The sequence below is a fragment of the Poecile atricapillus genome, chromosome 13, assembly GCF_030490865.1.
Source record: "Poecile atricapillus isolate bPoeAtr1 chromosome 13, bPoeAtr1.hap1, whole genome shotgun sequence".
In the NCBI taxonomy this organism is placed as follows: Eukaryota; Metazoa; Chordata; class Aves; order Passeriformes; family Paridae; genus Poecile; species Poecile atricapillus.
Window position 1 is genome coordinate 6312675 of NC_081261.1, and position 23895 is coordinate 6336569.

The 23895-nt window shown below is 45.3% G+C and overlaps 1 protein-coding gene across 3 annotated transcripts in view; it reads left to right on the forward strand.

Annotated features, from left to right (window-relative positions):
* The first annotated feature begins 264 nt into the window (after positions 1 to 264).
* Positions 265 to 23895, forward strand: part of GLRA1 (glycine receptor alpha 1) — a 36156-nt gene continuing 12525 nt past the window's right edge. The window contains exons 1-3 of one of the 3 annotated variants that reach the window (XM_058848712.1): positions 265 to 320; positions 15277 to 15407; positions 19512 to 19579. In XM_058848712.1, the coding sequence (XP_058704695.1) occupies positions 265 to 320; positions 15277 to 15407; positions 19512 to 19579 (255 nt within the window). Of the gene's footprint in view, positions 321 to 15276; positions 15408 to 19511; positions 19580 to 23895 lie in introns of those variants that run through there. The other 2 variants (XM_058848715.1, XM_058848713.1) reach the window with 2 other exon arrangements.

Below are 23895 nucleotides of genomic sequence, written 5' to 3' on the forward strand. Positions count from 1 at the left end.
GCCCCGAGCAGCGCTGCAGTGGCGGTGGCGGGCCCCGGCGGAGCAGGGCCGAGCCCAGGCGGCGGCGGAGCGGCGCTGCCCGCGGTGCTGAGGGGGCTCTGAGCGCGGCTCCCGCCCGCCGCTGCCCGCGCCGCCGAGCCGGGCCCGCCGCGCTCTCCCCACCGCTTCTCCCCAAGTGCCCGCTTACTTTATTGGCCAACACCAGCGGCCCACCCCTCACGGAGTACAAAAAAAACCCCGCAAACAACAGCGAGAGCTGGAAAAATGTGCAACGTCAACGCGCTCGGAGTCTACGTGTGGGAGACGATCGTTTTCTTCAGGTAAGGCTCGGCTTTCCGCGAGGAGCGCCGTGCCCGGCCCGGCTCGGGGCACAGCCCCTGGGCACGGCGGCGGGACCCTGCCCCGAGCCTCCCCTCCGTGCCCCGGGCTCGCTCCCGCACGGCCCCGGGCTCGGGACGTTTAATTAGCACCGCAATCTCGCTAACCGCAGTGCTGAAAACACCGAGCCCGGCTGCTTGCAAAGTGACAGCTAGCGGCGGCTGGCAATGCTGCACTTGAATTTACCCGGGTAAATATTCCCACCTCGCCCCCTCCCCATCCGCAGATTGCAGGTGAGTTCCGTGGGATGCTCTCACTGCCTGCCTCTGAGGACTCACCCTCTAGCCTGAGCTGGCTGTGTTTAAAATCACCGAAAGCAGAGAATTATCTCCTTCCTTCCCAACTTTTTTTTTTTTTCCTCCCTTTCATGTTGTTTTGAATATTCTTTCTTTGCAGAATCTAAATGAAAGCCAAAGGGGATGGGGGGAGGTGTTTCCAATTGTGGCCATTATCACCCAGTTGTATTTTGACTGGTTTAGATGTGTTCAGTGTCTCCTTAAGGCTAAGATAGAAGGAAGAGCTTTAGTCTTAAAGAATTGCTCCTTGTCCATCTATCTTGCGGTGCTTTTATTAAATGGACAGAAAAATGGGATGGTAAAAGCTTCTATATTTCAACTCCCTGCTGTAGCAAGATTTAGGCAATTGGAGAAAAAAAAGCCTGTTTCATGACCTGAACTTGCTCATCAGTCTCAGCCTTCAGTTCAGTTGCGTGGCTCTTAATTCTGTGTTTTGCAAAGTCTCATCTTGTAGCTTAATGTGAAAACACAGACATTATTTGCATAAAATCGGTGGCATAATACTTATTGTTTTATGAATCACAGTAGCAGACCTGCCAATACTGTCCAGACTTTGAGCTAGCATTCTCTTTCCTTTTGAACGCAAAAGTCTTTCTAGGTATAAAAAAGAGGAATATCCCCACTTTTTCCTGTAATTCCGCAGAAATTCAGAGACAGCGAGATTGTCTCATGAACTCAAAGCAGTAAATGTTTATGTTAGGTAAAACAAGAGTTCTAGAAACAACTAAAATCACCAATCTCTGAGAAGCAGTGCCCAACAACCAACACTTTAGAGCCATCCTTTCTCATCTTAGTCACAAGTGTATTGCAGCCCTGCAGGACACAGTGGGATGGGCTGAGAGGGAGCAAATGGATGTGCAATAAACTCTTAGTTCAACAGTGGGGAAACATTGGGTTAAAAAAACAAACAAAACAACACAAACACCAGAAAGCAAAAGGAAAATCACACAACTGAGAAAGAAGAGTATTTCCAAGCTTGCATTTGCTACGTCCCTGGTACTGAAACCTCTGCCTGGGTCTCCTCTGAAATGCCAGCACAGTGAAATTAATGCACACTTGTCCTGCAGAGCCTGCTCACACTTGTGCTGCACACCACACATGTGAGCACTGACAGGTTCCCAGCACATCAATCACTCAAGGGCATTCAAACCAGTCACTTCAGATTCTAATGCAAAGGTTTGTAATGTTACAAATTTTACACAGACACACATGGTATTACATCATAGTGCATCCAAAAGGTATTTCTGGAACTTTAATTTCCCCAAAATCAACATTTAAGAATATTTGAAAATGCTTTAATTCAATTACAGGGAAAGGATGAAATCAAATTGGTTTATATACTGCAATAATTTTTGAAATACATTTTTTGAAAAAAAAACAAAAAAACAAAGAACTGTCAAGTAATTCCTGCTCAGAACTGACTCTATACAATGTTTTTCTTTTTTTCTCTCCCGCTTTGTGTTATGTGTTCAATTTATTACAGGCCAAAAATCTACCAGCCTTTCTAGTCCAGGAATAGCTTTGCTATTTCTGTTTCAGTAAGAGAAGTTTATTAATTAACAGTCATTCATAAATTTAGTATGCCAATTACTCCTGCACTCAGTCATACATGATGTTTAACAAACCCAAAGCTGATAATCCAATAATCCATTAGAGAAGTATGCATTGCTTTAAATTACAAAGTGCACCGTGCTTTATTGTGAGCCTGTCAAAAATACTCTGGAAAGAGAATCAATTATATGCTAGCACATATACCACACAAATATTAAAAAAGAAGAAGAAGAAGAAGAAAATCTAACATTCCAAGGAAAATTATATACAGCCAATATAAAAAATAAGGCTAGATTTTACCTTATTCTTAGATTTCTGCTTAACAAAAATGTCCTCCACCAGCCTTTTAAAAAACAAGACCCCATGGGAAAGAGTAACAGCTGGTGTGTGAATGCAAACATTATGGTATTGCCAATATAATATTTGTTTCTGTTCCAGTTGGGGTGTTTTAGAAGGAATTTGTGATATGTGGCTTATTCTGACATGCCTTTCTTTATGGAAGAGCACTTCCCATCCAGCTACCTGCCTCCTCAGACTGCAGTCACTTAGCTGTGACTCAGGCTTTTACTGGGAACCTGGGCAGGGATGGGAACTGGTTTGGGAGGGGAGATGAAGACAGCTTGTCTGACCAAGCTTTCCTTACAGGTATCTAGGTAAAGCAAAGTGCCAGCTCTTTAAAATAAATTGGATTGTTTGGGGCAATATTGGACACGGAGATTTCCAGATGTCCTGCTTATATCTGTGGAGACATTTACAATCAATCATTCTCCCAAAGTCTAACTACACAGCCTGAGTGTTCAGTTGTGAATTCCCTCATGCAGAACAAAATGCTCCCTTATCCTGTGATGATCTTGCCTGGACTTTCCATGGTACCATTGAATTTTAATAGCTGTTATGGTCCAGAAACACCACTGCATAAGCTGGAGGTAGGATTGCACCTTGTCAAATTAGGAGAGAAATGATGCCCTAGAACTGACACCTTACCCAAATGGACCCTGCCCTGTGAGGCTTTGAAAATCTCTGGGCCTGATTTTGGTCCTAATGTCAGGAATCAGCAGCACAACCTCCATGACTCAAGATGAAGGTTGGCCCTTTCTGAACAGCAGTCTGTCAGCTAGCAGGAGTGATTCAAGGCAACTGCTCCAAGTGAGTCACAGGCTAAAAGTTACTGCCAGCCTCAGTCCCTATTGGATTGCTCCAACTGGCGTGTTTATATTCCCTCCTGACAGTAACAGAGCTCTTCTTTGCCAGTTTTTAAAACAGCAAGAAGGTGCCACCATGAACATGAAGCCTCAACTTCGTGGGGAGGAAAAAAACAGAAACAAAACCATGAACAAACCTTCTCCTAAAACAGTCTCAGCAGGTAAAGGGGATGATTGGAGAGCTGCTGATTTCATCTCCTTGAAAATACCACAAGAGAAAAGGCAGGGGAAGAATAAGAATAACCTGCACCATATCTCTAAGCCTGCTGCCATAGCTCTGCAGGGAGAGGTCACATTACAGACTGAAGCCCTAACCAGAGACTTCCAGAGCCACAAGACAAACGATGCAGCAGATATTTTCAATCCTCACAGAATATTTTCCCTGTGCTAACTAAAATCTACTAGAAGTTGTGCTTTATGACCTGTTGTGCCTGTGCAGAGTCCCTCATCTCCATGAAATAAAAATGATTTAGCAAAGTCTTGGACCAGATGGTTCTAAGGATACTCTTTAGCTGCTTTGGTCTGCAACCTACAATAACCCCATTAGAGACCCTGCTAAAAGGGTTACAGAGCCAAGGTTTGAAAATGTGACGATGTAGACAATTCTAGAAACCCTTATAAATCATTCTGTAAAGAAAGATTAATTTGGTGTCACTGCAGTAAAAGCACAAAATGTCTGGGACCCTGCCTTCTGCAGGAACTTTGATCCATCCATCCTGATGGATGCATTTAAGACAAATCAACATAAACTACACAAAACATTTTATAACAGCCTAGTCTTAACCTCCTTCTTAGACAAACTGCTGCCTTAAACAACTCCAGACCTGCTCTGTGGATGGTTCAGAGCAAAAGACAGGCTCCACAAATGTCTGGGAAAAAAACAACATTCTTTCCCCCCCACCTTAGATCGGGTACAAAGAGTAGGAAAACCCTAAATAACCAATTTGCTTATCAAAGTCATTGCAATGAATGTTGCAGTTTCTCACATGGACTAATAAAATACCCCTGGTCTCTGAGGCACTGTCACTGTCACTTAGGTAACGTAGACTGGCTGTCCACCTTGGCTCGCTCTGAACTTCACCCCACACTGCAGCAAGTCCCACTGGCAGAACAGATTTACTGTTCAAATACCTGAGAGCAGCTGCTTCTGAAAAGAGATCGAGATGTGGAGGGAATGGTGAGACTCTGCCCTTACATGCAAAGGCACTACAGAGACTTCCCTCAAAAACAAGAATTTAGGCGTGGGAATTCTTATTCTCCTTCTCCCATAAAAGGTGCTGCAGACCCTTAGGTATGAGGCAAGCCCTCTGACTCTGAGTGTCCCAGATTTAACAGCACAGGAGAAGGCTCAAGAAGTTCACTCTGCTGCTGACCAAGTGATTCCAGCCAGAAAGGAAAACTCTCGTAAGCAACAGCACAGGGCAGCTCCCCCTGGTCCTGGGCAAGAGCATCCCTTGTGAGCTTAAGAAATTCATCTCACCAAACCCTCATGAGCTGACCTGGATAGAAAAGGATCCCAACATCTGAATTAAGAAGTTAATCAATGTCCAAAATTAAATTACTTTATTATCCCAGCACTGAGCAGCAATCATTCATCTGCAATAGGAAACCAGCAGACAGACTCATTTCATCCCAGCATGCAGGTTAAAAGGACTCTCCAAATTCCAGTGTCAAGAACAAGATGTCAGACCACCTAATGAATATAATTGCTATTTAGGTACTGATGAAAGACAAGGGTGTTAAAAAAATAAATTATGCTTTAAAATCACACAAACTCACAACATTTAATTATGTCAAATCACATCACCTATTCTCACTTGCTTATTTTCTATAACCTGGAGTTTTTCTGAGATCCCAAAGTGATCAGTGTTAAGACAACAGATAGGCTGTTTATAAATTATGACTTCCATCTGGTTCATTTGCCTGCATCAGCTCTCCCTGTTGTGGCACATTAAATCAGGGTTTCACTATTTCCAGTAAATTACCCTTTTGCTCTCATTACCTGGCATGTTTCTACTGACCTTTATCTATCAGCAAGAGCACAAATCATTGGGTTTTTTTATGAACTATGGTTACACTTGTGCACCTCACACCTTCCAAGAGAAAGGATTCATCATGAGCTTTCAAAAGCTAAAAATGTCATTGCAGCACACCCTCCCCACCACAGTTTGATTCAATTTTTTGATGGACAAAGAAATTAATTCCAAGAACTTTTGATAATTTTAGTTTGGAGAAAAAAAATCCAACAAAGTGACAAAACCCAAACCATCAACACAACAAAACCCAACATCAGCTTGGGATACATGAAGCAAAAAGGAAGGGGTGAGAGAAGCAGGGATTCCTCCTGCAATGCACTGGAAGGATCATTAGCAGCCCTGACCAGAAAACTCAACACCAGACTGTCTGGCTGCTGACTTCCAGACCTACTCACTCAGCCCAGGAAAGAGCAACTTTTGCATTGCACCCAGCATAATAAATATTGCTAATTCAACAGGTCAGTACCCTTTGAAGAGACAAAAAAAAATCACCAATTTCTTTTCTCTCACCCTTCCCCCAGAGTACCCAAGCAATTTACATTTGTGCTTACAAAGGCAGACAGAACAGAAACCATTTCCCTCCAGAGGAGGAGGTTTGCACTGGGATTTCTTAACCAGGATTGGTGCAAAATGTTACAGTTCCCTTCCCCTCTTGGGAAAGTGCTGATACAGCCTGGCTGATCTGGTGCTATCGATCACATGCACACCTCCAAGCTGCTCTTAAATCTCTCTGAGGCACAAAAACTGAAAAAATCCAGAAATAGAGCATTTGTCCTCCCCTCAGCAAGGCCAAAGCCCAGAGGGGGCCTGCAGAGAACAGAAATAGATGGAGGCAGATGCACCCAGTGCTCACAGGAGCTGAGCTTCTCCCATCATGCAGACAATTAGTCCATCCATACAATGCACCGATGCTGATTTGGGGACTGCACCACATCTGGCTGCTACATGGGCACCGCTGGCATCCTGCAAATACATCTCTGCTGGCTCTAAGTGCCAGCAAGAAGAGCAGGAGAAATCTTTATTTACCAAGCCCCACGAAATTTAGATTTTGAGAGGGAGGGCAGAACAAAAGAAAACACTTTAGCACCCCTGCTTTCCTTTTGATTTCTCCTCTTCACTCTTCCATTGAGGCTCACAGCCTGCTAGGAAAAAAAAAAAAGGGGGGAGGGAAAAAAAAAGACAAAGCACCCAAGTGCATTAGCAGACAGCCAGGGAAACCTCTTGTGTCTGTCAGTGCCTCACTGGGGGGTGGGTGAAGAGGGAACAGAGCACGGGGGGCTGCCAAGCCCAGGAGTGTCGCATGGCTGGAACAGCAGGGCTTGCAGTGCCATCAATCATCCCCGGGCTGCTTTCTGAGCAGGGCTGCCAGCAGCAGCTCCCCTCGCCCAGAATGCAAATCTCATCCCCCAGCCCCGGCAGGGCCGGAGCAAACACACAAATCAATTAAACAGCAGCACGAGTGGGATCAGGGCTGCATCGTGCCACTCCGTGCGTCTGGCTCCCAGCAAAACACAGCTGAGCCAGGAATCCTGCAGGAAATCCAAACAAAATCATGGTTTGCTCACCTTTACTACATTTCTTTCAATTTTGTTTTTATTCTTTTATTTCAGCTGATGCCAGTAAAAAGATGCATTGTATAAACCCTTTTCCCTGCTTTTATGAGGGAGTTACAAAACCTGAAAGCTTCCAAGGGCCATCTGTTATCAGCACCCTTTAAAAAAGCCTTAGCTCCAGATATACCTGTGCAATATCCATTACAGCAGGATATGTTCACCACAGGTATTACCTGTAAGGAGTGGAGAACCTCTGGCTTCCTGGGTGAGGGAACCTTTCCTTATAAGAATGTGAAGACAGGCTGTAGACAAAAAAGTGACTTTCTGAGGGGTATGTTTACAATCCTGTCTCTGTTTGCTCCCAGTGTTTTCACCCTCTGGAAGCATTGCTGACCAGGACAACAGTTGCTGGCACACCCACACGCAAAACAGAATTCTTTCCTGCACCAGGTCTCCCAAGATCTCATTTACAGCACAAAATGTGTGTATCCCACCTCTTCTGCCACCCCATGGGCCTGGGAATTGCAAGCATTGTCCAGCTTCCAGCCCCATCCATCACACCCTGACACAGAGCTGTGGACTTTGAAATCATCTCCCAGCAGTGTGGCTGACAAAGCAGCAGCCTCATCAAACACAACTCGCTCTCCCTGCACCAGGGATGAAAAGATGGAGTTTGGTTTCTTCAGTTCTCCAACAACACAAAGTCAGAGGGCACCTGGAGTGAGGAGGAGAAAATCCCTCCTGGGCAGGGGACCCAGGGCTTAGCCATTCATGCCAGAAGTTACATTTCATTACTGCTCATGAACAAACTGATGAATTACACCAGGAATCACAGATGGCACAGAAGTCTAGCAGGGTGTTTATGCTGCAATGACAATGACCAATTCCATCAGAAAATATCAACGTGAGCGCTCTCATCACACAATTCATTTTACACAGCACAAAATTCATCAGAGAGCCCCAGTTTTACCACGAGACCCAGAGTTTTGTAGGTAGGTTACCCACGTTAGCTCAGGAGACCTCTTCAAAGGGTCTGTGGCAAAAAGTTCCATTTCAGAAGATAAAATCCACCATCACTCTGCACTACATATCATGTCTCTTAAAAGAATTCTATCCATACCACTTCTGATTTAGCAAAAGAAGTTACAATATCCTTACCCAATCTTAACGAGCAGCATAAATCCTTAAACTTAAACTAATTTTTAAAAAGCTGCCGTAGCGAGCTATTTGAACTGCTGAAAACGCGCCTGAGAGCACGACTGCAGAGCTATAGATAGAAGAGCATCCACGATTTCTCGTAATTCTCTGACACTTGTCTGGTCTGTGATCTAAAACCCTCTGACGTCAATTGAGGTTCCCATTGCAGCTCTCCATCCAAACACCAAATCAGGAGCACATCAGCAAAGAGAATATTCTTACCTAGATTATGAAGTTTCATCTTGTTAAGACATTTTCCCCCTTTATTTACTGCCTTCAGGAGGGCTGTTTATGCACGACTTTGAATATCTGACTAGCCCTCCTGACTTTAAAAGGAATATTCAGTGGGTGTGTGTGTGAAGCTACAGACGCATGCTTTTGTCTTTGCAAAGATGTTTTCCCCTTTGTTTTTCAACAAAAAACAAAAAGCAATTATAACTTTATTTATTTTGTAAGCCTCTCAGTATAGGCACAGGTAAGAGTCAATGCTGGTGTTTGCTGGATTTATCTCACAAGTGCTTAAAACCTGAGCTTTGACTTGTGCTTCTCTGTTGTTTGAACTGTTTTCAAACCTGTCTCAGAGGCTTAGGATCATACTTCTCCAGAAAGTCACTGCATGGGCTCCAAGAGCTGTAGATGCTTCTGGAAGAGGGAATAGTTGAGAAAGTCACTAGAGATGATGCCTGTGGCTCAAAAATTAATTTAACACTTTTTAGTATGTGATAAGCAAGAGTGACCACACAGCAACAATCCTTGTGAGGAGCAGAGACCCAGCACAAAACTGAGCATTATTCCCATACAATTTATTGGTCTCCCTGTGCTATTCCCAACTATATAAAACATGCAGATTTCTCCTCCCCCCAGCCAATTGTCTAGTCATTTTTTATTTTCTTACTGCTCTGTCCAGGCAGCGTCAGCAAATGTTCCAAGTGCTGGTGTCTTTCCATAGAGTTAATCAGTGTAATTGGGATGGTTTATAGCTCTGGACAGAGTGTTTTGCCATATGGCATAGGAGCCATGGGCTGCAGGAACGTGGCAATGAAGCACAGAGACACCAGAATGCTGCAGTCTGAAGAGATTTTTCTCACTCCAGTAAAGTTGTTACAGCTTTCCCTGGATGGGAATGTTCACAGAGGGTTAATTCCCTGAGGTTCATGAAAAAGTGCCTCCCAGCTCCTCTCCTCGTGTACAGCCACAGGGACGAGTGACAACACAGGTTGTACAGGACCTTTGAGAGTGTTTTGGGATCCTTTGGGTTAAAACTTTAACTGATTACATCCTGTGACTACTGCAATGCAGCTACTTCTGGTGCAAGAGCTAGAACTGGTTTAAAGAGCTCACAGCAACAGAGCACCACCATCCAGGACAGAAACATTTACCAAGCCTACTCTTTCTTTCCTGTCCCCATCCTCCTGCCACTAATGGAGACAAATAAGAGCTCATTGCCCATTTCTTTCTGAGAGTGAAACCTCTCCACACGTTCTCAATTTCCACATTCTCCAGTCTCACTGTACACATCTGCTTTCCTATCCTGTTCCTGTATTCAGGCCTGCTCCCTGCCTCTCCTGCATAAACACTCAGCTGAATTAAGAAAACAACCATGTCCAAATTCCCTTCCCACCTGTGAGATTTAACTAGAAAATTCCCCCCTGAGTACACCCCACACCCATATGCCAGAGGCTGTAACACACCGGCAGCTGAGCATGACCAAGGGAGTGAGATCCCCAGTGTGCAACCAGCACATCTGTAACACTCACAGCTCCTTCTGCTCAGCACCAGGATAGGCCAAAAATCCAGAACTGGGGCTCTCTTCTCCCACACACTTCCACTATTCCATCTCCCTTCCACCTCTAATGCTTCAGGCCAGAAATGCAGACAAGGTGATGGAGAAAAACATGCAGGCAATGAGTTTCATCCTATTTAATTGAATTGCATATCAATATTGATTGTGCTATTAATTTTGATAGTAAATCTAATCATTAAAATAAAAAGTCTGCTTGCAGTGTCTGCCAAGCCTTCCCAGCAAGGGTCTGGCAGCATTCCCCTCCAGATAACATGTTGGTGTGCAGTCAGAAATAAATGTCTGGGTTCAGAGTTTAGGGCTGCCCCTTTTTCTTTTCACAAGGACAGTTTGTCCTTCCTGCTGCAGAGGAGAGAGAGAGACAGGCAGCTCCAGCATCATCTGAATCCAGGCTGGGCTCTGCTGAGCTCCAGGATCTGCCCAGGGGCCTCTGTGCCCAGGAGAGGGTTCAGGAAGAGGAAGAAGAGAGCTACCCTGAGCTGCTCTTGTTAATCACGGACAGCTCGGTGCCTTTCTGTGCCCAGCTAGCTGCTGTTCCCTGTGCCACTGCACCTTGCAGAGCCTGCTGGAGTCAATAAAACAAAGCTGAGGAATGCTCCCACATCCCCAAGCCCCAGCACAGCCCTAGCCTGGCTCTGAAGGTAATGGGGGAAGCAGTTACTCTGCACACCTCAGCCTGATGGACATTTCCCTCCCCTGGGATATCTACTTAGAGAACACATCACATTTGAAGGACAAATGTGTGAGGCAGCTCACCTGAACGCTGTTCCAAACACATCCCTGCCAAGCTTTCTGGCTTGCTGCGTTTCAAAATAAAATTTAAAAACCCAAACAAACCACTTCAGAAACCTTTGCTGAGCAGCACAGAACCAGGGTAGGGGTGAGGTGTCTTCTATCTCCCCAGCCTGCAGAGATCCCACCTCTCTGGAGACACTGATGTGACACCACTTCACCTTCACAGGGACCTGAGCCTTCCACACTTTGCAGAGAGATAGTTCCTCTGCAAACACTTGTTTTGCAACAGTTTGTTTCTGCTGCCAGACATCATTTTTTTACACTCAGAATTAATGATTAACAATTAAATGATTTGACAAGGGAATAGAGGCCCTCTGCTAATTAAATTCCTTCATCACTCCTCTTTGAAAAGAAAAAAAAAAAAAAAAAATTATTCCTCAGTATCAGCATTCAGCCAGAACAGGGCATTTTGTGATGTTGGATTTAATTAGATGGACAATGATGGCCACAGCCAAAAACAAAAAAAAAAAAGAAAAAAAAGAAAGTATGAAAATATTGCTCAAGAGTCATGCAAATGGGAGGAGGAAGAAAGACAAGGAAACATCCAACTGGGGAGTCAGGAATCAAGCAAACAGACACATCCAGACTGCAGAAAAGCCACTTTCTAAACCAAATAATTGTTTATAAGAATAGATCATCAGTTTAGCTGAAACAAAATGATGCATACAGAGTAGACACTGCCTGTATAGCCTGGGAAAAACCAGCAGTAGATGTCCTGCAAAGCTTGACTGTTCTGTTTTAAGGGATGCAATCCTGAGCTGCTGGGGCTGCTCATCTCCACCTCTTTCACATCCTGCTCGTGGGCTGGACCTCCCGGGGCCTTGCTGGTGTCTGCTTACACACCAGCATTAATATCACAAAAGATTATGCTAGTTCATCGACCCTTTGAAGAGATCCTTCCCATTGTAGCTGCTGTGATGATTGCCTGATGGCACTTTCTCAGCCAGATCCACTAGGGATTACAGCAGCATAAATAAGATAAGCCTCTGTCTGACTGCTATTAAAATGCGCCGAGATGCTCGGCTCAGACAACTCTTACACCAATGCAAACTCCATCCTCAGTGGGTTTGTTACAGCCTTTGCCTCCCTTTGTTTATTCACAGAATAAATCTTCTGAGCAACACAACTACCCACACCAAATTTCCAATTCTCTTCCATTGCCAATAATTTTCAAATCACTTGGCAATCTCCCTCTCCTCGTCTCTGCTGAGCCAGGAGACGAACAGTCCTGTGGGACTTTTGAGGGTGTTCTGGAAGGACTGAGGGATGAAGAAAGTCCCAGAAAACTCCCAAGGTAGCACATAAAGAACTAGTCTAGACAGACCTGGAAGACAGATGAAGCTGGCAGATTTTTTGGGTGCTGCCTGAGCTAAGCTGCCATTGCAAAGCTCAGCTGTCACAACCAAAGTGAAGATTTTGGGGCTCCCTTAGACAGAATCCATCCCCCCAAAGCAGTGGGGTGGATCAGCCTCTCTGTAGCTCCCAGTGGTGTTTTCTGCCATTGTTTCTAAGATAGAGGGTAGACTCAGCTGCTTCTAGAAAGGCTTTGCTGCTCCCTATGCACTGCTTTCTTGTCTTTTCTCGTTAAATCCAGGGGGAGTCCAGTTTTAGGAAAGCATCTAGTAACCAAACAGAAATGGGAGGGAACTCAGAACTCACCATGCCCATGTCAACACCACACAGCAGCCAGGCAGATTTAAAACATGCATCAACTCACTGAAGCCTTGTGTGAAGGTTTCAGCACAGCCTCCAGGGTGCTCCCAGGGACTGGTCTCAGGGACAGGCGTGAAGCTGCAGAAAGCAGTGGGGCTGTGAGAGGGCAGAGGTTTCTGAGCTTCAGTTATCCAAATATTTATTTCCATGCAGCAAGTGAACCCAAGAAATTAATTTATTTGCAACTTTGATGCAGAAAGGATCAGAAAATGGCACCCAAGAAATACAGACTCACTCATTGGAAGTGGGGTGAATATATCGAGTAGAGGCTTTCACACTGAACTTACGGGAAAGATGGGCACCGATTTCTGTGCCTTTCCACCTCATTTTTTAAAACAAATGCCAAGGGAATTGCAGTTTCTAATTATCTTTTTCCACTTAAAGATTATTAGATGCTTATTAGGTTTGTATTGCCTTTCCCCTCCCACACACATTTTCCATTTCCATATACTTTATCCAGTCTACAGTTAATGAGAAGAAATCAGTGTATTGCACTGTCTGGCATCTTGCTGAAGTGGCAGAAGTCTTTGGTTACCAAGTCATTTGCTGCTTAATTGAAATCTTTTCTCTGGACTCATTGCCATGCAGACACTCCATTGGAATGCAGTAGTCAAGCCCAGTATTGATTGTCCTCCCACTCCCAGCTTTCTTCTGCGTTTGCAAATCAATTGCACCCTGTTGCTTTCCTTCTAAAAACAAATTAAATTAAAAACCATCACCCATTCCACAACCCCATTTATCCCTGAAACACTTTGGTTTTCCTTTGTGTATTTCCTTGGGGCAGAGATGGGGGCAAGACAAGAAAGGGGACTTGGTTGTAGCAAGAGCAAGATCCACACCTTGTCAGGTCACCACTGAGAAAGAAGTGCACCAGCCTGTTCAGATATGGTCCAGTGTGGGAGTGGATTGGGAGTACACAAAGGAGTGAATAAAATCCTGGGTTTAGGCTCTCACTAGAAGTGATCTGGAATTAATCTCCCCTCTTCACTACAAGTTAAACTATTTTTAACAGTTAAAAATCCAGCAAAGGAAAAAAAAATCCAAAAAAGAAAAAATCCAAAGAGAGCTCTGCTGCAACTTGCAAGAGGAGCCAGACTGCAGTTGTGAGTTTGCAGGATTGAAAACCAAGGCTCTGCAAGCCACCGCTGCTGACACCAGGAAAGAAAGTCAATGCAATGCAGGTTACCAGATTCCTGATTTTGAAATGATGCTTCCAAGCACTGCTGAATCCCATGTGATTTCTTAAAGTTCTAAGGAATCAAGTATTTCAAATGCTTTGTCAAGATAACATGTCTCTCTGGGGTTTCAGCTCAAACTGGTATTGGAAGAGTTCATCTTTGGGGATGGGATCACATTAATACCATGCAGAGATACAGTCCCAAATTCTTCCCAAAAGATCTTGTGTCAGTACTCAGCACTACTCCCCCAGGTCTGGCTACTGCAAAGCTTCCCAGGGTGAGGGCCTCATGCTGTTAGAGGACTCTGGTGGCATTTGTGAGGACATCTGTAACCAAACAGCATGTGCCTGTTGTAAACATCCTTAGACCTCCCAGCTGCTCTGTCAGGGGCTCCTCACTGCTCCCACACAGCCTTTATATTTTAAAAAAATATAAATCAGGAGTTTTGCAGAGTTTGAAGCAATGGCCTCACTCCCTCCTGAGCAGCTTCCTTTGGCTCATTGTACATTTGCATTGCAGTGCTGCCCAGGCTTTACCCAGCACCAGGCACCCGAACCCACAGGCTCACCCTAAGCACATCGCAGAGGTGATTTGGGGGTTGTTTGGATAATCTAGGCAATTTTCCTCAACACTTGCAGCCTGGAAACAGACTGGTGTTCAAGTGGAAACCAGAGGGAGGGTACTGAATAGTGTCTGTTCCTGTCTGGGAAGTCAAACCTTCCTGCAAAGCTGAGGATGAGCACCTAATACCAAGGGTCACTTGCTGCTGTGTAGATGGCAGCAACAGACTTCACAAGCCCAAATCATCACCCTGCAGATCTTGCAGACTCCCATCGAGTCAGAAGGGGAATTGCCAGGCACAGGTTTTTGTCTTCTACAGGTAAATTCGTGGTTTCACTCTTTCTGGCCCGGATTCCATACAGGTCCCAGAAAGATTCCATTTCCTCTCATCTTCAACCCATCATGAGTAAAGTTTCAGGATGACACTCCAGACACTCCAGTTCTGTGCTGAGCTCAGACCCTGCATTGCAGGTACCAATAGCAAAGGCTGGACTGATCAGGAGAACCACCCCTCTCCCCTACAGCCCCAAAGGCTCTGCACAAGCTGTACCATCACATGATGCTTATTTAAACCTCAAACTCCAGATGTCTCTGATCCTACCTGCCTTTTGGAAAATCATACTGTCAGAGTACTGAATATGCTCCTTGCTATTTGCCCTGTAATTAAGCAGTAATTGCTGCCCAAGGCTAATCTCAGAGTGTATTTTACCTGTGGAGCTCAGCGCCAGAGTTCACATTTGTAATTTAGTGGCACACCAAGGAGCTATACCTAAACTCACAAAAGGATTTTCACTGCTCATCATCTCTCTTCTACTTTGGTGGCAGCTGGGATTCTGTATTTGGAGATGTTTGGGCTGGGCAAACAAATTAGCTGAGACCAGCCTCATTAGGAATTCACATGGGTACCCATCCTGCCTCAGCAGGAATAAGATGCTGACTGCTCTGTTTCTGGACCCCAAGCCCTCCCCAGCAGGGGATACACACTGAAACCTCCTCTTTATTTCTACTTGCACAGCCTGGCAGCCTCCAAGGAAGCTGAAGCAGCAGCTCGATCTGCCCCCAAACCCATGTCTCCTTCCGATTTCTTGGATAAGTTGATGGGGCGAACTTCAGGATACGATGCCAGGATCAGACCAAATTTTAAAGGTATGCAAAAAAAGAGGTTTTTTTTTTTTCATTTCAGGACTGAAAACTGCATGCAATCCTCATTAATATCTTCCTAATGCAATATGAAATATGAGTATTTATGTTCTTACAAAGTATGTATCATAATATTTGGCACATGGATCCCTATAGATGTCTGGAAAGACATCAACAAATGTCTGCTCAGAGTGGAAACAGCCTTGTAAGAACTTCACCTGCTGTAAACATAGGGCCCCCAAATCCCTGCTTCAATACAGGGCTCGAGGATCCTGTCAAACCAAGCAGTGATTGGCAGGGACCTGAACATCTTTAGAGGGTAAGATAAAATCCCCAACCTGCCTTTCCCCTGAAGTCACTGCCCATGAGCCCTGCCAGTGGCAGGCAATGTTTCCTCCTTACAGCCACTGCAGCCAAGAGCAGCCTCTCCCATCAGCTCCAAAGAAATTCACAAGATGCCAGGGGCAGCCTGAACCCATCCCTGTCCCCCACACTAAAGGGGCTCTAAGCCCAGCACTGCTCTGTTTTCCCCACTCAGTTTTCCAGTCTAGCCCATATTCCATGGCAGCCAAGCCACACTGAATCAGGCCCTGGCAGAGGCAACGAAACCTCTTTTCTCCTCAAAACTCCTCTTCTAGCAAGTGAGGTGTGGGGTTTTGCCATGGGGATTTTGGATGGCTTTTTCAGCCTGGTCTAATGGAAAATGTCCTTGCACATGGCAGAGAGGATTGAACCAAAGAGTCTTTCAGGACCCCTCCGATTCAAACCATTCTGTGACTTTTTTTTGTTTTCTTTTTTAACTGAGCTCACTTTCCCCAGGCTCTTTGGCCTTAAAGCACACCCACAGATAAAGCATGACCTGCCCCTCTCAGCCACTGCCCAGCCATCTCCAAAGCTCTTTTTGTTCACTTCTTTTGTTTCCTGCAACCAGTTCCCTCTCCCCTGGAGCCACTGGCAGGGCTGACAGGACTCCAGGACCCATTAATCACTGGTGACAGCACCTGGCACCCATCTTTGAGCAATAAACTCTGTGCTGGGCTTTTAAATTCAAAGAAAGGTGGGAAGCCTGTGTCCCAGTAACCAGCCAAGCAAGAGGACACTGCCATTCTTACCCAAATCACAAGGAGTTAAAATACCACCCTGTTAACCTGCCTACCTCTAAATTATGCACACACACAAATTAAACTTTAATATTTAATGAAATGTATACATTCACTTCCTGCTGAAGACAGCTGTATTGCATTTTTATTTGAGATAATTTAATTTCAGTTTTATTTCAATGAACTACACCTTCCCCTCAGGGCAGTTTTGCTGGCTTAGCCTTCCACACATAAATCAGGCTCCAATTTACATGGGAAGCATTGGAGGTGTTTTACAGAGCTTGGGGTTGTAGCTCTCAAAGCACATAATTTAAATTAACTGCAGTAACTCATAAGGACATTTTAATTGCTTAGATCTAAATGAAAATAATACTAAAGATCCATATCAGATTGATTTTTGGGGAGGGGAAGATTAATGAATAGAAGATTGCAGCTTTTCCATAAATGCTGTAAAGCTGGGACTTAGCTGTGAATTCACATTCTGAGAACAAAGAAGTATTTGGGTTTTAAGCTGGAGGATGAAGTCAGGAGCTCAGGCAGGGACAGAGAGGAACCTGGCAGGCATTGGGCAGGAGACCTCTCACCCAGGCTGTGCCCTTATCCCTGCTGCTGGAAAACTCCATTCCTTCACAGCTGCATCCCAGCAGAGAGGAGGAATATTTCAGTGGCAGACAGTGAATTTTCTAGAGCCTCTCACATGCTAAAAAATACCAAAACCCACCAAATCCTGCAGGGAGCTCTTGGCTCACCTTAGACACACTGAGAAGGGCTCAGCGCATCAGCAAGAGCTGGGCTGCCCCAAGGAACCTTCACAAACCCACCCCACACTCAGCTTCATGTCAGCACTGGGTCAGGAACGGGGGGACCAAAATATTCCAGACCTGTCAGAGTCACGAGCGGGTGCAGCCACCCAGGAGATCTGCTCAGTTTTCCTTACTCTTGGGAGGGGAATCACATGTTCCAGGACCTTTTATGTGGCTCATGAACAGATCCAGAACAGAAAAACAATGCCCCTGAGCTCAACAGAAGGGAAGAAACAAGTACTAAAGATTGATAACTGTGCTTTCAGCTTATAGATAAACTTCTGCATAGGAGGAGTTGGTGAAGGCAGCAGGAAAAAAAAAAGATACCATTTTTGTGTCTGATAGCTCAACCCATGCCAGTGTTTAACAGTGTGGAGAAAGCTGCACAGACTGAACAGTGTGAGATGCTGCTGAGCTGGCAGTGGCTGTCTGGGGCTGGTTAGACAGCAGCCTGCTCAGATTGCCTGGGACTCACACCAAGAAAACCCCAGCAGAGAGCATCACTGCAGGGGACAGGCACAAACTCTCAGAGGAGGCCAAAGCAGGAGAGGAGGAAAGGGAAATGAAGAGGGGAAAACCAAGCTCCAAATGGTCCTCAGTAATCAGGAAAATCCATTAATTTCCACACAGGAGGAAGTTTGCACTGATTAGAGGCACAAGGCTCTCGTTAAAGCCATTCCTCCCCACCAGTATTTCATGCTGCAGCAACTGCCAGACTGCAGATGTGACCTTAGCAGGAACATCACTCCCCCAGCAGACTGAGCCACCAGGCAGTGTTTGAAATGCAGACACCATCCCTGACTCCATAAAAAATGGGGGAATAATCTGTAAATCCACACTCTCTACTTGCACAGATATTATCTTCCCAGAAGCATCTGTCACAGGGATGATATGAGATTAACTCCGGTGTGAAAGGGGACCTTGGTCCCTGGGGCAGTGTCTCTGCTCTCTGCCTGGGCTGTTCTCCCCACCACATCCTGGGCAGTGCCCACAGCAGCCTTGGCAACCCCCAGAGCAGAGGCCCCTTTTGCTTCAACCCTCTACAGAAAACCTTCTCATTATGTGTGGGAAAGCCACAGGTTTGCCAGGCACCAGGTGTGCCCTGGTTCCAAAACATTCCCCAGCATTTTGCTTTGTGCTGAGCTGCAGCTCTCAGCATCTCCCTCTGTGTAAATGAAGCATTTCTGCCGCAGATTTTGCAGGCAATGTTGTGAAACCCTTCCAGTCACACCTCTGGGGATCAGTACCACAGGAACAGACTGACTCCAATGCCCTCAAACCACAATCTTTTCATCCCTTAACCCTCACTCCTTTCCTTTAGTGACCCCTTAACTTCTCCAGTATGAGCAGGGCAAGCAAAGCTTTGGTCTGAAAGCAAATCAAGCCCAGGAGAGGCATGGCCCAGACACCAGGATTCTGCCCAAACAGGACAGCCAGAGAATTCCTGCTGGCAGAGCCCTGAATTCTCCTAGCCAGCTGTGAGCCCTGACAGACTGAATCAGGATCATCCCCTGGGGTTTGGGGCTTACAGGCAATTCTGCTTGGAAACACCGACAGCAACACAAGAAACTCAGGTACTGAAACAGCTGAAAGGGAGATCTCAGGACACTGGAAAGGTCTTTGGGATTTGTAAGCTGGGATTTACTCTGCTGAGCAGCCAGTCCCTTCCTGCTGTTTGAGGATGCAGAGGGTCAAGCAGGCAGTGTCAGATCCCCAACACCACCATCAGCAGGTGGGGTATTTGCTGCTTTAGCCAGCCTGATCCCTACAGCTCACTCTGCTGCACTGGCTCTGATGGGAGCACATCATCCTAGCTCAGGAACAGTGAACCTATTTCATAAGTACAGCTCTAAATAAAAGTCAGTTGTCTCTCACCTCCTTTCTGGGATACTTTGCTATCACGTTCAAGGTGAGATTGGAACCCATCTAGTCAGGTCACGATACCTAGAAACTGTCCTGGCTGCCTCTGGTCTACTCCTGTTCATCTGAACAGCTCCCAGCAGAGATCTATAAACACTACCAAACAGGGGAACAGAGGCAGAGCACAAGCACTGTCTGGTGTCAAAACCAAGACCAGAGCCAGGCCTTACTCCCCTGCTACCCCTCAGTCACTCATTCCCACAGCAGGTTTTAACTGCACCGAGTGGAAATCCTTTGTTTCACGAGCACACACTGAACTGCTGATCCAATCTGTGTTTGTCATGCAGGCCCACCAGTGAACGTCAGCTGCAACATTTTCATCAACAGCTTTGGTTCGATTGCAGAAACAACTATGGTAAGTAAAAATCACAGCACAGCTGCTCAGCTACTGCCTCAGCCTCGCTGTGCTCCCAGAAAATGCAGCATCACCCTCCTCCTCAGAGTGACCAGGGAAAAACACTCAGTGCTCCCAAACTCTCTCAAAGTTTGAGTCAATTAATGGTCAACACACAAGACTCATTTCATGTAGCTGAAGATCACACAGTCTCCATCTGCATCTTATGAAAACACTCCATGGGCAAAGGACAAGGGTCAGAAAGGAAAACAAATAATCCTTTTCTGAAGATTTGCCTAAGGCTGCAAACTCAGCGACAGTTACACATACTTTGTGTTTAAGTGGGCATAAATCTAAAATTAATCTGGATTCAAAGAGAAGGGAAATTAGCTGAACTCAAATTCAGTTTGCACCAGGATTTCAGATTCCCAAAGATTAAGAGAACTATTAGATTAAAGATTAAGATTATTGTTTTCTTGGAGACATATTTCTGGTAGACAATGATTTTTAGTCAAAAATCAAAGCCAATATTTCTGAGTTAAGGCTCACTTCATACAAAATTAGTGAGCATGGCTAAAGGCTGTATCTAATTGGCAAGGCACTAGGAGCAGAGGATCACTAGAACAGGAGATAATTGCTCCATCTGAAAACTATTAAAGATTGGTTGTGACATAACCAGTGAACAGCAAAGGAAAACTCTGGAGGTATTGTGCCTTACTGCTGTGCTAATTAAAGATAATCCAGAAATATGGTGTTTAATTACCCTCTGGTAATTCTTTTTCTAGAAAAATGCTGAATGAAGAATGCAAGGCTCCAGCTTCAGGCGTTTTGTGCATTCAGGCAGGAAGTTTTAGGCTTTGCATATAGATCACACCCTTTGACTTGAACAAATTACTTGGCATGCACATCACTGTCAGAGGAGAGCCACAGCCATACAGCTCAGGTTATAAGTCTCTTCTGACACTACATCATTCTGCTGGAAATATTTGGGTTGGGACAGTTCAGTTCTGGTAGTGGAGGAGGAAACAAAAGCTGTTATTCTGTCCAAGCATAAGGAAACAAATTTCCTCTCTGCTCTGCAGAATTTTTCAGAGCTCACAGGTGAGGAGCGTGGCGTGGATTCATTTGTATATAAAGCAAAAGAGGAAGAACTGCCACTGAAATACACATCTGTTCCTAATTTACTGATTATTGGTTACCTCCTTTGGCATTACAGGCAATAAATTCTGTTCCTATGCACCAATCCAGAGTGCAAGGGAGCAGGACAATCCCACAAAGGATCTGTGCAGTGTACAGAGCACATTCCATTGACATGCTTTTCAGTGCATCTGCTCCACACTGCGAGATGCACTGGAGCAGCCAAAGATGCCACATGATCCCTGTAAGCAGGATGCTCCATAAAATTAGCACAGACTAGCACAAGAGAGATGCAGTTCACCTCCAAGACACACTGCAGGGACTCGCTATCATCTCCAGATGCCACTCATTTCATAGGCAATCTTCCATGGAAAAAAAGAAAAAAATTCCCATGGGAACCCAGAACACCCTGTGGGCACATTGCTTTGTCTAGAAACATCCGAGGCAGCTCTGGCAAGCCAGCCCAGATGTCAGGCTGCCGCAGCATCGCACACAGCCTGATCTAACGCTCCTGCGCGGGAGCAGCACTTCTGCTCGTAAACACCAGCAGCAACACAAGAAACACAGGTACTGAAACAGCTGAAGAGGAGATCTCAGCAAGCTGGAGAGGTCCTGGGGATTTGTAACCTGGGATTTACTCTGCAGAGCAGCCAGTCCCTCCCCGCTGGTTGAGGATGCAGCAGGACAAACAGGCAGTGTCAGCTCCCCAACAGAGCTGGGAAGAATGAACTTTCTGGGAAGAACACACTGTCCTGCCTTGAAGGGCTTTTGAGACAGACCTGACTATTCTGAATTCAAGTGGAACAAGTGGTCAAACATCAGAGGAAGGGGTGGCAGCTTGCAAAATGGAGAGGGGCAAATCAGTGTTTTACCATAAAGAAAGTCATACCCTATCACTGACCCCTGGGACTGATGATGGCAAAACTCCCCCAGCTGCTTCACTGGCCAAAAAGAGAATGAAAATTATGTTTTAAACCCCCATCATTTGGCACTCTAAGCCTGATCAGGTTCAGGTCTGAGTACAATATTATCTTATGTTTCATTACTGTTACACTAATTCCTGCAGGAGAAGTCTCAGGGTTTTAAGGGTACCCCACATGCAGTTAGAGAAGGCTTTAAAATATCTCCACAGTGGGCTGATACTTCCTACAGAAAGTACCACTGCTCCCTTCTAAGTTTACACTGCCTGAATATCACAAATTAATGTAAACCACGAGCTCACCATGCAGAGGATTAAAGAAATTACAGGGAGAGTGCTCACATATGGCTTGAGGCCTCATGGAATGTAGAGGAAGAGGAAAAATACAGAAAAATAGAAAAAAACCCAGGTATTTGATGCAGACAGCTGGGTCCACAAACCTCAGAAGGAAAGAAAATGAGTTGCAGTCAAGAGAAGGCACAAACTCCCCAGACTGGGCAGAAAGTTGCTATCTGCCCCACAAAGGTTCAAAATGAACAAAGCAAGAAATGGAGGTCTGAAAACTGCTGCCAGGTTAGGGGGAATTAAAAAAAGATAAATTAAAAGGCAAAGTCATCCACCAAACTGATTTCCTAAAGCAGAGCTGATTTAGAGCAAGGGAAGTAACTCCTTTAAGCGTCCTGCAGAGCTGGAGACCAACATAAAAGCCTCTAGTGGTGCACATAATTGATTGGACATTTGTGTTGGATTGCAGCTCAGAGCTCATATCCAGCCTCACTTGCCTGGAGCTCTAAGGACAAGGGAGGCTGGGACTGGGAACACATCCCTGTGAACCCAGCCAGTGCTCCAAAGGGAAGAGAGAACCAACCCCAAGAGCCAGATGAGTGCAGACTCCTCCTGTCCCAAAGCATCACGGCAGTAATGCATCCAACAGCAAGGGATTCCTGAGGACAGGTGCAAGATGCAGCCACTCTCTCCAATTATTTTTCTGACAAACACCAAACAACCCCCAAACACAAGCTCTTAAAACCCTTTTTGCTGTTCAAAAGCATGAACAACTCCACAGCTATACCAGATTATGAAATCTATAGCAAATGTAGAAAGTCTTCATTCCAAATAAACAGAAGTGAGGCACCTTGGGAACAGGTCCTGGGTTTTAAATAAATAAACTGCACCAGCTTTGGCTTTTCTTTGGGGGATGAGGCAACTGATAGGATTATCTGAGCATTTCATTAATAAATTCCCTGCAAACTTGAAATTAAGTGATGCCCTTGCTCCCTCTTCCAGTGGAAGCTGCAGTTTTATGGCCTTCCACTGGCTTAGGGAGCTGGGAGCATTTTGTACTCAGTGGAAGCACAGGGAGAAGAAGGAAGATAATTTATATCATCACCTAGCAATGCTAGCAGCTGGACTCAGGATGAGCTTTTCTAGACTCTTCTTTTATAAAGGACTCACACACAGCAAAGAAGGGACTGAAAAAGAAAGGAAAATCACAGAAGAGCCAGCACAGCCTCCTGTAGACACAGTGTAAATATGCAAATTCATTTTTGCTGCTTCCATGCCATAGTTATCTCATCTGAAAAGAGCAAAGCAAATGTGGCCCTCCAGCCAGCTGCAGCACAGCCACAACTGGGCTCCCAGCATAGCCTGAGGACAGGAGAAGCTGGAGGCTGCAACTGTCCAAATGTTAAGTGCTTGTTCAGAGACATCTGCACATGAGATTTCCAACGAGAAAACAAAGCACCCTGCAAAGCAGACCAAGAAATTCAATCAAGACCCACAAACCCCAGAACAGCAGAGATTCTGATGAAGAACTTGGGTCACACATTTAACACAGGACCCACTCACTCCAAAATCAGCAAAAGATACAAGGTTCAATGCACAAAGACCATAGCAAAAGTTAGGTTTTGAGCAAAATTTCCTGCAGTCAGTCATTCTGAAACCCAACCATCAGTCCCACAGAGATGATAAGCACCTAACAAGTCACGCAACACAAAATGAAAAGGTTTTCACAACAACTCAGTCTGCTGCCATCTCAATGTTAGACCTGCAGCTGTCTGTGGCTGGAGTTTGTCCTTTCAGTAATGGAGAGGGAAAAGAAAAAAAATGGCAAGAAGAATCCGTGAAATAGGACTATGCAACTCAAATACAGGGACACAAAACCCCCTCAAGCTGAAAAACAAAACCTCTCTACTAAATACCTACATTTTCAATTCTGGATGCTGGCTGCAGATCACATCCCAGCAGCTCTGCTGGCTCAGAAAGATATATATTCCCCACT